Source organism: Phascolarctos cinereus, unplaced genomic scaffold, assembly GCF_003287225.1.
Source record: "Phascolarctos cinereus isolate Bilbo 61053 unplaced genomic scaffold, phaCin_HiC Scaffold_1;HRSCAF=81, whole genome shotgun sequence".
NCBI lineage: Eukaryota > Metazoa > Chordata > Mammalia > Diprotodontia > Phascolarctidae > Phascolarctos > Phascolarctos cinereus.
The window spans coordinates 26,708,426-26,723,257 of NW_027555514.1; the positions used below are offsets into that span (position 1 = coordinate 26,708,426).

General features: G+C 48.2%; 1 protein-coding gene across 2 annotated transcripts; it reads left to right on the top strand.

Moving 5' to 3' along the window:
* Nucleotides 1-4,634: 4,634 nt before the first annotated feature.
* Nucleotides 4,635-12,329, top strand: EOMES (eomesodermin). 2 transcript variants are annotated; one of them, XM_020993378.2, is made up of 6 exons: nucleotides 4,635-5,967; nucleotides 7,436-7,590; nucleotides 8,659-8,780; nucleotides 9,275-9,433; nucleotides 9,550-9,611; nucleotides 10,366-12,329. In XM_020993378.2, exons 1-6 carry the CDS (start codon nucleotides 5,066-5,068, stop codon nucleotides 11,099-11,101), a joined length of 2,136 nt encoding a protein of 711 aa, XP_020849037.1. In that variant the 5' UTR covers nucleotides 4,635-5,065; the 3' UTR covers nucleotides 11,102-12,329. The 2 variants fall into 2 exon arrangements, with proteins under 2 accessions (XP_020849037.1, XP_020849038.1); XM_020993379.2 differs by having other exon boundaries at nucleotides 10,423-12,329.
* Nucleotides 12,330-14,832: the final 2,503 nt, after the last annotated feature.

Genomic DNA, 14,832 nt, shown 5'->3' on the forward strand with positions numbered 1-14,832 from the left:
CGATAAAGGAGAGTAGTAATGGTAATTGTGATTTGAGATCTTTTTTTTTTAAATAAAACCCAGATTACACAGTGGTATACCATTTAATTCAGTTCCTATATGTTATGTTAAAGAGATTGATTCTAATTTATTTTTAATGCTCATTGTATTTCAGCAACATAGTAAAAAAAAAAATCTAAGTGAAATTGTCTCCGTATGGGCTCCTGAAGTTGTCACCAGTCACTGCACCAACACTGCTAAGGCTGCCAGACGTCTTATCTTATGGGGTTTTTACTTGGAGAGAAATGAAACACTAACAATCTTGCATGAATGAAAGCCACCTTGCACTCAGAAAACACACAACCAAGGTGGCAGATCTGGCTATCAGTGAACAAGGAGTTCGAAGGAGAGAACCAGAGATGGTGAAATAAAAGTTAACAATAACAAAAAGAGAGCCATAGATAAATAGTAAAAGGAACAGCCAGCTACAAAAAACCTATTGACGTTTGCTCAGAGTCCAAGGGAAGCACTGGTGACCAGTAAGTGTTGGAATGTTTTCCTAGGGTTAAAGTAGCTGAACAGCAAGTCTGCTTAGGATTTACAAAGTGTTTGAATAACAGAGACAGTGTTTGGATAACACTTTTTTAGTGTGGGTGAAAATAATATAATTTATTGGGACATTTATATGGCCCTTGGTTGTGTATGTGAGAGAGTATACAGTGGACCATAAATAACACGCATATCTATCTATCAAGACTACCAGGATCTCTACGTATATTCAGCTACAATTTGCATGTAATTTGATTGCACCAAGATGATTTTCCAAATGCTTTTGCAATCCTTTGCACCAGAAATGAAACCAGACCTCCTTATAAGGTGAAGATTCTGTAGCAAAGTGGACAACAGCCTCCTATTATCAGTATCAGAGAAAGTGAGAGTAGACTGGTGTGAACTTGTCCAGGACACTAGCTCCAATCCTGTGCAAATCGTCATGGGATCTCTAAGAGCTACACACAGCAAGCTGGGCCTCCCTCACTTTTAAGGCTTGCCTTCAAAAGGCCCTGCATGCTACGCTGGAGTTTGAAAGGTGCAAGGTCTGAGCTAATCCAGCCATCAGCTTGGGAACTGTGGTTCCAAGGAGTCTCTGTGCTCCAACCCTGATGTTGAGATGGTTTTTGTTCTGTGTATCCCAATATACTGTCAGTGAAACCACATAAAACCAGACACCTCTCAATAAATGTCTCATTTAGCTTCATGGGTGCTTATGGGTGTCATTGAAATCAAACAGCAAGCACACCATAAAGCTCTTGTATTTACCTACCAAAATCTAAGGATTGTGTTCTTTTACATTCTAATTGAAGCATTTTCAATAGTTTTCATTTTTAGTGCCCTCCCCCTCCAGTTCATTCCTAAAAAAGCCTATTCTTATTTTCACCCTATGGCTGGACTAGGTGTGGGTGTGTGTGGGGAGAGGCACAGTTTCTCTTGCTGTAAATAAAGTTTCTGGTGGAAACTCAAAAGTGTCAAGTGAAGTTCATGATTATTTATTGGGCCTCCTTTCAACAGCTGCACCTTCTCTGTAAATGAAAGCTGGAAGTAACAAGCATTGTATGGCCAAACTCCAAATATCCAAACATCGGATTTTCATATTCTTTGTTGAGAAAATCAATAACCGAAACAGGAAAATGAGAAAGCATTGCTTTTGCCTCTCTGTATATGTGAAAATGTAAACAAATAAGTGTGGAAAAACTCCAGATTCCAAAAGGCCTGTGGTCTTAGACTCTAGAAGGCAAATATATGAGAATTCTGACTTCTCTTTCTGGCACTGAAGTTAATCTTGCCTCAGTTTCTCCATCTGTAAAATGGGGATGGGGCTCTGCTAGGTGTTGATGCCAAGTTTAGAAGACATTCTCCACTCACCAAACAACTCCTGCCTGTTTAGACAGTACAGAAAATGATCAAAGAAATCCACCTTTAAGAGCAAGACCATGTCTTGCGTTCAAATTGACTCTATTGAGAATTAGTTGATCCCTGTGCCCTCCATCAGCCTAGAGCCCAGCACTCAACCAGGAAGTGATGAGGGAGGCTAGCTCATTCTCCAAGCCCTCTGAACGCATCCAGCTACCTATAACGACAGCCCAGGTTTCAGATAGGCTGGATGAATGCAAAGCCTTAAGACTGCCAATTTCCTCCACTTGCAAAACCCGGGGATGCATGCGCTCATGTTACGGAGTTCTCAGGCTGGCTGGCAAGTGCAGTTAGATATAGGTGGCAACCCTTCCCTCTGTATCCCTTTTACCATCTCCCCCCCCCCAATCCAAATGCACAGTGAATTTTCAATTCAAAAGTATCCAGAGCTATTGAGGGCACACTGACCAGTTCCCTGAAAACTCACTTCCCAGAGTCAAGAAAAAATAGATGGGCCGGGATGGGGGTGGGGGGAGATGCAGAAGAAGGGGTGCACCCAGCTCAGGAAGGAGACTCAGAGGGCAAAAGGCCTACGAGTAGATCTAGGAGAGGGAAAAAGAGAGAGAAAGGGCCCTGAGGGTTCAAGGGCACTACTCTGCTCCCCTTTGGGGCTGAAGGCGCGTGTCCTAAGACTCTGACGCTCCAGACCCGGACGAAACTGACGGTGATTCTGACCTAGACCTAGAGTTTTGCGCCAAGCTGCTGAATGGCAGAAGGCTGTGGTTTTCTGTTGGAGTTTCCCCAGCCTGCCCCGTCGAGCCGCCCCCCGAGTCCACCTTTCCTTACCTCCTTGACGGCGAAATCCTGCGATCCCCTTTCCAAACCCCAACCCTGGCCGCTGCGTTTCCCGAGACCAAAGACTCCTATCTCCCCTCCGATCTGGGGTATGGAATGAAAAAGGAGGGAGGAAAGAGGAGGAGGAGAAGCCCCTCTCTTTCTAATGTGTTGGGTTTTTTTTTCAATCCACACCGTGCCTTTGTCGTTGTTCAACATTTCTGTGGAGTCGGGGTGTGTGTTTGCGGTGTCCTGCGTTGGCCCTTTCCTTCATCATCTTCGGGATGTTTGGGGACATAACATGTTGTTCCCAGATCCACAGAGGCGTAATTCGGCTGCTCTCCGAAGCCTGGAGAAAAGATGTTTGCCCCGGGTAATAGCTTATTAACAGCGAATATTCATAGGGCCTCTCCCCCAGCCACGAAATTGTATGTGCTTGTGTTTTATTATACACGTGTACATATGAACATATATGTAATGTGCATTTGTGTATGTATGTTAGCTTTCTGATTTGATATACGTTCACTGGAAGACAGTCAAGCAGCTGGGGCAAAGGGCTTAATTCAATAGCAAGCTGATTAATGCACTAATTATCCTACCTTCTGGGTTTAACTACAGAAGAGAGACGGGAGGAGGGAATCTTAACGCCTCTGCTAACGGGGAATAATTGTTTAACGATGCAAGGCCCAATTTAAGATGAGCTGCGAGGGGTTTAAGGTTGGGGAGGGGCGAGAAGAGGATATGGAATCCATGAAAGCCTGAGCTAAGCGCTTAGAATTTGGGAGTAGGGGGACTGTTGTTTTTCTTTAAATAAAAAATCATTTCCAGGACAGCCCAGGGACGGTGGTGGTTGGTGGTGGAGAAGCTCCTAGCTGGAAATCCCTTAGGCTTCATTTGACCAAGGCTACTTAAAGGGAGAATACAAAACTATCCGTCCTAACTGGACATTGATGCACTCCGGGTCTTGGGCTGACCCGGGTGCACAAAGCTTCTCCAAGTGAGGAAAGGAAGTGGGGGAAATGCTGGAGAGTGTCCTCGGCAGAGAAGACAGAGCGCACACTCAGTCGAGTGATTCCTAGACCCTGTAAGCCAGATCTCTTCCCCTTGAATACTTTACACACTTCGCTGAGAATAGACTGAAAGGGCTTGGGCGGAGGGAGAGGGAGAAGGTGGATTAGGTGTGGAGGGGAGAAGAATTCCACTGACCGAACAGTGAGGAGGCCTTTTCCCCCAGCACTGTGAGAAACTACAGCCTGACCCTGCCCCTCTCCAGCCGCGACCAATGTTTCCTGTGAAAGGTAGCAACCTGAAGAGTTTATTCCTACATCCCCTTTTCACTCGACTTCTCTCCGATTCCTCTATCCCTTCGCTTTCAAGAACTGCTGCAGCCAAAATTTGTCTCCTCCTCCTCCTCTTTGTGGAATCAGACAGCTCTCCCCATCACCCTGATCTCTCCTTAGTGTAACGCCCTTAGAGGCCAGGACATCTCCACATTCCCTTGAATCCATACCAGGGGCGCTCCGAAAGATCCCCAATTCGGGAACAGTCCCTTAAAATGGAGCCCACCCACCCACCCTTAGAGACGCTCGCGCTTCTCCCGAACCTCGCTAGCTTGCTCGAGTCTTTGGACCTCGTCCCTTCCTTCTTTGTGCCCCTATCCTGTCCTTATAACCTAAGCGAACAAGAAAACTCCGGGCTGATTCTCGCCGCAGGAGCTGGTTTCCAAGAGATGGAAGAAAAGAAAAAGAAAGTCACAGGTGACTTGTTCCAATTAGTAAACGTCTAATTAAATTAGTGTCAGATTAAAGCAGCCAATAGGGCCGGCCTTTATCAGGGAGAGGGGGCGGGGGGGAGAGATGCCAGGAAGCGAAGCCCCTCCCCAGCCTCGCCTATATAAAGTTGGTGGTGGCTGCCGGGCGGCTTGCTTCTAGTTGGCTCTTAAGCCAACTTTCTTTGGAAGATAGCAGTGAGGGGAGGAAAGAAGGGGCGGTGGGCAGGTGAAAGAGCAAACTGGGCGCTTCCTCGGGGACTCGAGGTCGCTGCTGCCTTGTCCATTCTCCTTTAGGACCGAGGAGGGAAACGGCTTGCGTTTGTCCTTTAGTTTGCATTCGCTGCCTTCGATTACTGTCTGAGGGAAAGGAGCGGTGGACAGTGGAGCGCTGCGTGCGGGTGCTCGCTGGTACCCAGCGGTCCGAGGCTAGTGGGTCTAAGGGGCAGGAGGAAGGAAGGGGGAGCTGCTCCTCTTCTCGGAAGAGGGCGCTGCCTTCCCTCCTGTCGCTGCAAGGCTCTCCGAGGCTAAGGGAGAAGCTCAAGCGTCGGGTCGCCTTCAGCGCCTGGGCAGAGAATGCAGTTGGGAGAACCGCTCCTAGCGAGCGCTGTCCACTTGCCCAGCGCTCACTTCTACCCTCTGGAGAGCGCGAGCGCGAGCGGCAGCAGTGGCGGCGGGCCCCACCACGGCGCCGGCTCCCCGGCCCAGAGGCTGGACGTGGACAAAGGGCAGAAAAAGTTCCGAGCCGGCCTCGCCTGCGAAGCTGCTCGGGAGCCCGCCTCGTCCACCGGCGGGGCCGCCCCTCCGGGCATGCTGAGCGACACCGACGCCGCGGACACCTTCTCCAGCGCTGCCGCCGTGGCTAAGCCGGGCGCCCCGGACGGCCGCAAGGGCTCTCCGTGCGGGGACGAGGAGCTGCCCTCGGCTGCCGCGGCGGCGGCGGCTGCAGCGGCGGCGGCGGCGGCGGCGGCCGCTGCGCGCTACCCCATGGACAGCCTGAGTCCGGACCGCTACTACCTGCAGTCGCCGGGGCCGCCGCAGGGCGCCGAGCTGGCTGCGCCCTGCTCCCTCTTCCCTTACCCGGCGGCAGCGGCGGCTGCGGCGGCGGCCCAGCACGGCTCAGTGTACCCGGCCCCCAACGGCGCACGCTACCCCTATGGCTCCATGCTGCCCCCCGGAGGCTTCTCGGCCGCCGTGTGCTCTCCCGGGAGGGCGCAGTTCGGCCCCGGCGGCCCTGGTGGCCCCAGCGGCGGCGGGCCTGGCGGCGGGCCCGGCAGCTATCAGTACGGTCAAGGCGGCCCCGGCGCGCTCTATGGCCCCTACCCGGGGGGAGCCTCAGCCTCCGGCTCCTGCGGCGGCCTCGGCAGCCTTGGGGTGCCGGCCGCTGGCCTGCGCGCTCAGGTCTACCTCTGCAACCGGCCCCTGTGGCTCAAGTTTCACCGGCACCAGACGGAGATGATCATCACGAAGCAGGGCAGGTGGGTCCCCAGGGTCGTCAGGGAGTGTCTCCAGGGAGGGCAGGCCGCACACTTTAGTACAGGTTGGGTCCTGTGGGAGTCAGAGAAGTGAAGAGTAAAAAGCCTTCCAGCTGTCCTGTGCTGGTGTCCTGCACCTTCGCAACTCCATCCACTTCCCTAGCTCCCATCTCCAGTGTTCTCGGGTCTGGGTGGGAGCCCACCTCAGCTCCAGTCCTACTCCCTCGGCAGGTGGCTGGGAAGAAGAAAAATTCGGGGAGTTCATCCCTTGTCCACGTAAATTCTCGCGGCAGCTGGAGTGGGTGGGGGGTCTTCGAGGAACCAAGGACGAAGGAGAGCCAAGAACCCCCTTCCCGGTAGGTAATTCCTCTTCCACAGCTGGAAGCCGAAGGACAGTGCAGTTTAGGACTTGCCTTCCCCCTTGTCTGGGTGGTGAAAGAGGTTGGGGACTCTGTGCAGCCCAGGATGCGTTTGTGAAGTCGTCTTGCTGTGCGGCCCATTTTATCTAAGGCCCTTTCGAGCGGTCGCATCCTGAGCCGTTGTGACCCCAGCCACCCCAGAAAAATCCCAGAGACTCGGCGTCCCTGTCCGAACCGGGCTGGGCCACTACACTCTCTAGCCTATGAGATACCAGAGAGCGCAGCCCCTGAATTGGTCAAAGGGGACCCTAGGCCTTTCCCTGAATGATGTCTTGGAAACAGGCCATTAGATGGGAGAGTCCTCGAAGAAATCTACTCCCGGATTTTTGACTGCTAGAGATGAAAACAAAGTTTTGCCTCAGTCTAATAGCGAATAGCTTACACTCCCATACCACCGTAAGTTTTGCAAAAGCACTTTGTCACACCAAACCAGAGAGATAAATAGCATCATTACTTCCATTTTACAGATAAGGAAAGTGAGGTTCAGAGAGATGAAACTTACTATTATTACTCACAGCTAATAAGCTATGTGGCAGGTTGATACTCAGGCTTTCCTGATACCTAACTCCAAACTCCAGTGCTTTACTACACAAACTTCCCGTTTCCTTCCTTCCTTCCTTCCTTCTTTCCTTCCTTCCTTCCTTCCTTCCTTCCTTCCTTCCTTCCTTCCTTCCTTCCTTCCTTTTTCTTTTTCTTTCTTTCTTCCTCTCTTCCTTCCTTCCTTCCTTTCCCTTCCTTTCTCTCATCTCTTTCTCTTCCTTCCTGCCTCCCTATAAATAAACCCTTTCCCAGACATGAGTTCCCTATATCATCCAGCCTCTCCCTCCCGCCTGTCTCCCCCCACCCTCTATGCATACCTACACATGGGCAGTTTCTGCCTGTTATCTATCCCATGTCCCAGGGGTCAAACTTGATAGGAATAAAATCAGATTGTGTCCTGTCTCCTGGGAAAGGAAGACCAGAATTTGGGAGTGAATTTCCCTGTTCTCTTTCGGTGTCCGGCTTGGTGGCGACACTCTGCTTAGGGTTCACCCTTTCTTCTTTCTACGCAGGAGGATGTTTCCTTTCCTAAGCTTCAACATTAATGGGCTCAACCCCACAGCCCACTACAACGTGTTTGTGGAGGTGGTGCTGGCTGACCCCAACCACTGGCGCTTTCAGGGGGGCAAATGGGTGACGTGTGGCAAGGCTGACAACAACATGCAGGGTGAATAAATTGGTGGGGGAAGTAAAGCTGGGGAAGGGGTGGCCACAGAAGAGTGAAATTTCCTGGGTATATATTTACATAATTCACATTTCTTATAATCACAAAATGTTAGAACTGAAAGGGACCCTAGAGCTCATCTAGTTGAACAAACTCATTTTACAGATGAGGAAGGTGAGGCCAAGAGAGGGGAAATGATGGACTCAAGGACACATAACTGTCAAGTCACTGAGCCAAGATTCAGACTGCTCTTCTGACTCCAAGCCCAATGTTCTCTCCCCACCGTGACTGTTTAATTGTATATCCCTATTCGAAGATTTCTCTCGAGGCCTGCTGGTCCAAAGTTGTATGTGTGTGTTAGGAATAGGCAGAAGAGACTTTCTATGTCAATTTTATTTTCTTATACTTTCAATGTATACAAAAGACCAAAGAGCAAAATCTATTTTTGAGTGGACTCAGTCTTTCTGTTAAAAATTTCTGCTGCTAAATGATGCACCTGATGGTATGAAAGTCAGAAGAGACTGAACGTGCTCTTTGCAAGTACTGGTCAATACCCAACTATTAAAAATGGAACCATAGGAGAAGCATATTTCACTGCTTAAAGTGGAAGATAATTTTAATATGATAAAAACCAATCCAAGATAGAAGGAATAAAGGCATGTATCTATAAGACACCCCCCCAAAAAAAGTGAGATTATTTTTAAAAAATTCACCTCAAAAGCTGACTTCTATGAGGTATCCACAAGTATAGCCCAGAATTTTGACATTTAGACTTTGGTATTTATATTTGAGTTTGGTGTTTTTGTATGAGTTTTTGATTAATATTTTTGTCCAAAGAAGTTTGAAAGCAGAGCTCAAAAAGGATAGGAATGGAAAAGATGCCTCTATTTCTGGGCATAATGAAAAATTAGAGTGAAATAATCATGAGAGCTCATTTGTATATAGCACTGTAAGGAGTACAAAATATTTTATATATATATATATATCCCTTCAGACTAGACTCAGAAACTCCAGGAGCCCTAGAGCCTAGAGTCATACTTCACTTTATCTTCTATATTCCTTCTTTTCTAGGCAACAAAATGTATGTTCACCCTGAGTCTCCCAACACTGGCTCACATTGGATGAGGCAGGAAATCTCCTTTGGAAAACTGAAACTTACCAATAACAAAGGTGCTAATAACAACAACACCCAGGTAATATAGAGGTAATAACAGAGGACCCTGGGGGTCCTCTAGACTTGGCCTCAGAAGTGAAAAACTTTTTGTGTTAAGAATCTTGAACTCTTGACTTACTATGCCCTAAGTTGTGACCAATTCGAATTTCTTTTCCTCTTAAATTCCTGCCCCAAACCCAGCAACCCACCTTGCAACATCTTCTTATGGAATTGTTGATGCTGTAGTCCAAAGCCTACTATTGTAATAGGGCTTTGGAGACACTGTCTACGAGATCCCTTGGAAGGTTCTGAACCATCCTGAAACCAAATCCTTGTGGTGCTGGGAAATATGTCACCCTAACAACCTGATGGTTACCATCAGGCCTTAGAAAAGGAATTTTAGAACTGTTGTATTAAAAGACCCCTGAAGCACAGTGCTTGTAGATGCACATTAATAAAACGCTTTACCAAGTACCTTTGTTTGAATATCTAAAACGCCTTCCTAGATGTCGATACTCTTTTTCCCACTCCCAGATGATAGTTCTGCAGTCTCTTCACAAGTACCAACCCCGGCTTCACATAGTAGAAGTGACTGAGGACGGTGTGGAAGACCTTAATGATTCCTCCAAGACCCAGACATTCACTTTCTCTGAGACCCAGTTCATTGCTGTGACAGCTTACCAGAACACTGATGTGAGTCAGCCCCAAAGACTGGAGAGCCTCTTTAGCAGTGAACCCTAAATTAACCCATCCCCACCCTCCCCCCAAAAAAGTGCTTACTGGTTCTCTTTTATTTTTTCCTCTTCTAGATCACCCAGCTGAAGATTGACCACAATCCATTTGCAAAAGGTTTCAGAGACAACTATGATTCGTAAGTGTAGCTTCATTCTTCACTGCATAGTTATAGGACCATAGATTTTGAGCTAGAATGACTCTCAGAGGCCATCTTGCACCTCAAACCCTAATTTTAGAGCCCTGGAGAAGTAAGATGACTTGGCTAAGGTCACACAGGGAATAAGTAGCAGACCCAGAATGTGAAGCCAGATCCTCAGACTTCACATCCAGGACTCCTTCCTCAGCACCATTCTGCCTACCTTTAGAAGAGAATGCCTTATACAATCACTTTCATCTAAAAAATCCTTAGGGTTTTATTTTATTGCCTTTTGGTTTGCTGTGTCTCACATTGGCTACTACTTGGTTTCCTTTAGAAGCTTACCTGAAAAGGTTCTAGAACATTTATATACTTTAAAAAAAAAGTTAAATTGGCTTTAAAATATGTGGACAGTCTCCAGAGAGAGGGAGGGATGGTAATTTGAGGTCACTCTGTTCTAGTACCTGCATAAGGGAATTGTTATAGCTTCATTATTAATACCTGGAAGAAAAAGGTGCCAGGCTGGGGCAGAAGAAGAAATGATGAGACAAAACAGATAGACATTTGACCAGCTTAAGCTAACCAAGGCCCTACTGTCAACGTGAAGTTCTAAAAGGCATTCTCCCTGAAACCTCCCCTCCCCCCACCCCCACCTCCCCCCAACCCCAAGCCCTTTTCAGTTCTGGGAAGTGGAGTGGTCAGGAGTGTTGGTAGCACTTGGGTTTTTTTTTAAGTGTTTCTCTTTATGTTGTAGCATGTACACCGCTTCCGAAAATGACAGATTAACTCCATCTCCCACGGATTCTCCTAGATCCCATCAGATTGTACCAGGAGGCCGATATGGAGTTCAGTCTTTCTTTCCTGAGCCTTTCGTCAACACTTTACCTCAAGCAAGATACTATAACAGTGAGAGAACCGTCCCACAGACCAATGGTCTCCTTTCTCCCCAGCAAAGCGAAGAGGTCTCCAACCCTCCCCAGAGATGGCTCGTGACTCCTGTGCAGCAGCCAGGGGGCAACAAACTGGATATAAGTTCCTATGAAGCCGAGTACACTTCCAGCACCTTGCTGCCCTACAGCATTAAATCCCTGCCCCTCCAGACATCCCATGCTCTGGGCTATTACTCTGACCCATCCTTTTCTGCAATGGCAGGCTGGGGAGGCCGAGGCTCTTACCAGAGAAAGATGGCTGCTGGGCTACCATGGACATCCAGAACCAGTCCTCCTGGTTTCACTGAAGATCAGCTTTCCAAAGAGAAAGTCAAAGAAGAAATTAGCTCTTCCTGGATAGAGACCCCCCCTTCCATAAAGTCTCTAGATTCAAATGATTCTGGGGTGTATACTAGTGCTTGCAAGAGAAGGCGGCTGTCTCCCAGTACCTCCAGCAATGAAAATTCCCCATCGATAAAGTGTGAGGACATAAACACAGAAGACTACAGCAAAGACACTTCAAAAGGCATGGGCTACTATGCTTTCTATACAAGTCCCTAAAGCATTACATTCCTCCTATAAAACGGGCCAGTTTTTAAAGGTGGACTTGGTGTATGTGCTTGGGCTTTTTCTTTGTTTTGTTGTTTTGTTTTGTTTTGTGTTGTTTCTGGTTTTGTTGTGTTGGTTGGGTTGGGTTGGGTTTTGCCTAGGTTGCCAAAAAGACTTTTGCCTCCCACCTTAAAGCTTACTTACCGTGTGGTGCAATTCTTTGTAGAAGGTGCCAAAGCTCTTTGATTGCTGCAGCTAATGGGAACCAGCCTAGTAGCTTATTTTTTTTAAGTGTGATCAATTAATGGCTTATACAAATTTTACATTTTAACTCTCAAGGATACTCAAGGTTCTGGTTTTAACCACATGGCATATTTATTGGACACACTAAACCTTCAATGAGGTGGACTAGGGGCCTCTGAGGGTGGGTTGTCTGGATCAAGTTCTGGGAACCAACTTGCAGCCAGCCCTCATTTCTCATTCAAAATCTCTAAGCAAATCAGAGCAGAGAGTATGGCAAAGGCTTTCCAGTTCTGGAGGAGCAGAGGTAGACTTCATGATTTAGCTGAGGTCTTTGGCACAGCAGAGCTATTAAAATGCTTTTCCTGAGGATGGTGAGATCCAATGCCTGGGACAGGAGCAGCCCTTTGGTTGAACCTAGGCCATTCCTCTGTCGCTCTTGGGCCTCCAGAGCTAGCCTGATTTGCTTCAGCACGTGACTGCCGCACTTAAGAAAAGCTAAACCCGTTGGCATTAAAAGAGCCCTGTGGGAAAGGAGGAGGTCACCAAAAATAGAGAATTAAAAGTGTACAGTCGTGTGTGTCTAGGTACACTGTAGAATACTGTGGAATATCTTGTACAAATAGTCTACATAGGAGTCCCGCTAAGATCATGTAAAGTTGGTGCTTTGGCCTTGTAAAAGATTTTCAAAATACTGGAGGCAAGAGGCCTGATTTTTGAGGGGAGTGGGGTTCAATGCTCCCCCTTTTCAGTACTTGGGAAAATAATCAACCTGGTTACTTTGTAGGTAGGAAAGAATGTATTTTTCAGCTCCCCTGTACTAACTTGAAAATGTGTTTAAAAATAACAACAAACAAAACTTCAATTTCACATTTCCCCCCCTTTTTGGTGATGTTATAAACTTCAAAGCCAGTGCACCAGTATGAAGGCTTTTTAGATATCTTGGTTTTTGTATGTACAGTCAAGGGCATTTTTAATAAATGTGGTGCATTAGGGGGAATGGACCTGATTCTTTCTTCTGTATGGATGCAAAAAATATTTTTCACAGGTGAGGCTCTATCTTGAACTCATGGGTTCTTTGGGAGCAAGTGGTCCTCACTCTTATCTCTCCTCAAAGATGGGCCAAGGTAGTTCTCCCTGGCTACATGGGTCATACCGGACAGCGTCCTGTTTCTCTCTTGTTTGTTCAAGATTTTGTTTTTCTGTAGACCTCAGGATTGTGGATGATTTCCTCTCTCTCTCTCTCTCTCTCTCTCTCTCTCTCTCTCTCTCTCTCTCTCTCAGCCGGAAGGGGAAGGGGGTGGTGGGGATGGGACGAAGAAGGGGAAAAGAGAAAGAGGAGAAATAACGCTTTCCAGGTCCTGCTGGGAGGGCAAAGACCTTGGACCCCCAAGGCAGCTGCTGTGACTGAGGAGGGGGGAGGGAAGACAAACCTGAGAATGTGAAACCTGTGTTAACCCAAGGATTTGTCTCTTTTGGGGAAAGGGCGCAGGTAGGGGCCAGGGGGAGGTTTTTGTGGCTCCTTCGTCATAGTAAGCTCTGGATTTATCAATCCGCGGTTCCTATCCAGTTGTTGGGCATGATTTAGAATCAACTAGTTCTGGCTTCTATCCTCTTGGGTTTGGGGGCGGAGGTGGGGGAGAAGGTAAGTGAAAACAAAGGCTGTGGGGGGAGCAAGCAAGTGCATACTTTGCACCAGCCCACGTGGGCTACCCGGGAACCCCCCTCCTCCCTGACCCTTTTAGAGACCCACAAGTTCCTGTCCCCCTGCTCCATGCACAGCTAGGCTCCGCGCCGCAGGCTGAGTATGGCTTACTCAGATTGGTTTTCTACCTCGGCTCCCTCACACCTACGGCTTTTTTCTGAAATTTGTCAAGCCGCGGGCCTGGGAGGGCTTTCTTCAGCACCCTCGCTTCCTCCGGACTAACTGCCTGGGTAGAGGCTGGGGGAGGAAGCCGAGACGCTGGGTTACCCTGCCCACGCCCACGCCCAGCACCAGGCGTAGTCAGGGTTTGGGCCGCGACGCGCTCTTGCTAGGGCTCAAACACACCAATTTGTGTTAATTTCCAACTCAGGTTAATTTCCGGACCTTGTTAATTTCCAGCTCCTGTCAATTTCCAAGCTTAGCCTGCAGCTTGGAGGTAGGCGCTGAGCAAGCTGGTAGGATCAGTCCAATTTCTGTCCGGGTCCCTCAATTCAACTAGCGTTTTTATTTTTTTCACCACCTCCCGCCCGCAAAATCGTTCCAGAGCCGAATTCCAGCAAATTCTTGCTCCACGGGGAATAGAAGAAAAGGAGTGTCCAAGAGATAAAGAACTCCACCCCACCCCCCTCCCCAACTTCTTCCCCAACCCTCTGTCTGGACACGCCGCTAGGCTTATCTGAAGAAACGTTCTTTCCCATTCTCAAAATCTTGTTATTTCTACCAAGCGGTTGGTAGAAGTTCAGGGTAGGAGCGGAGATTTGCTAAGTGCGCTGCGGGGAGATGCAGCTGCTAAAAGGATTAGGCTAGACCTCAATGCAAACAGCTCCTACCTCTTCCGCACAGAATTAAGGCGGCAAAGTCCCTCACCTCCACTTCTCGCCTCCTCTCCACCCCTTCTCTCCATTGCTTGCTTGACCCTTCTAACGGCTAGATCCGATGCAGTCAAAATGCTGGGTCTCCAAACGCTTACCCTAGTAGTACTCTTGCTCACTCCAAGTTTGAAACCAGACTTAGCTAAAGGAGTTCTTCACAAACATGCGCCTCAAACGCAGGAGAGAAGGTGCACATTTTATTGGCGGAGGGGAAGAATGAAATCTTTGGGGGAATTTGCTTTTGAGTTGATTTAAATGCCCCAATTTTCCCAGCTCGTCTCTACTAATGAATTCAAACTCGCGGGATGGGATCTTGTACCTCTTTTCTGATTCATGCTTTCCAGCACCCGGGCCTCTAATTTCCCAAGTGTTCCCCACACACTCCAAGTTCCTGAATCTGACTCGAGCTACCCCTTCTCATCCTCCTTCCCAGGGTTGTTAAACGCCAATTACCGGAGAAAAGCAGAGCTGAGGCACTATGCGACCCGATCCTATTTCAAGTCCCAGTATATTTTTGCACTGTACAGTAAAAAAGAAACGGGGACTTGTGAAAAGTCCTCACACTGTTTAATAGAAACGTAAGTGGCTGAGTGGCCCCAATTAACACCTTGTGATGATAAGGCATTCCTAAGATGGAGTGTCAGACACCAAATTGTGAATAAATGTATCTAATTAATCCTCCTAGGATGACACCGATAAACAAGCCTATATTTAAATAAAGATCAAGGGCTCCGGATGGCTCCTATTGTTTACATCCCCCTACCACTACCACCCCTAAAGCAGATAGAAGTTGCCGCGCAACGGCGGCTGTGTTTGCTCCAGTCTGTCCTACTCTGGCCTCCGACAGAGGGGCTGGAGATGGGAAGCTTGGCTTTGCCACCCTCCGGGGCCCAACCACAACCTGGGAAACTGACAGAGGGCACAGA

Bases quoted from the DNA above. Each gene is read 5' to 3' on its own strand.
- EOMES (XM_020993378.2), top strand. From the start codon at position 5,066: ATGCAGTTGGGAGAACCGCTCCTAGCGAGCGCTGTCCACTTGCCCAGC. The intron at 9,434-9,549 runs GTGAGTCAGCCC...TTCCTCTTCTAG, and splicing joins CAGCTTACCAGAACACTGAT to ATCACCCAGCTGAAGATTGA. The intron at 9,612-10,365 runs GTAAGTGTAGCT...TTTATGTTGTAG, and splicing joins TTCAGAGACAACTATGATTC to CATGTACACCGCTTCCGAAA.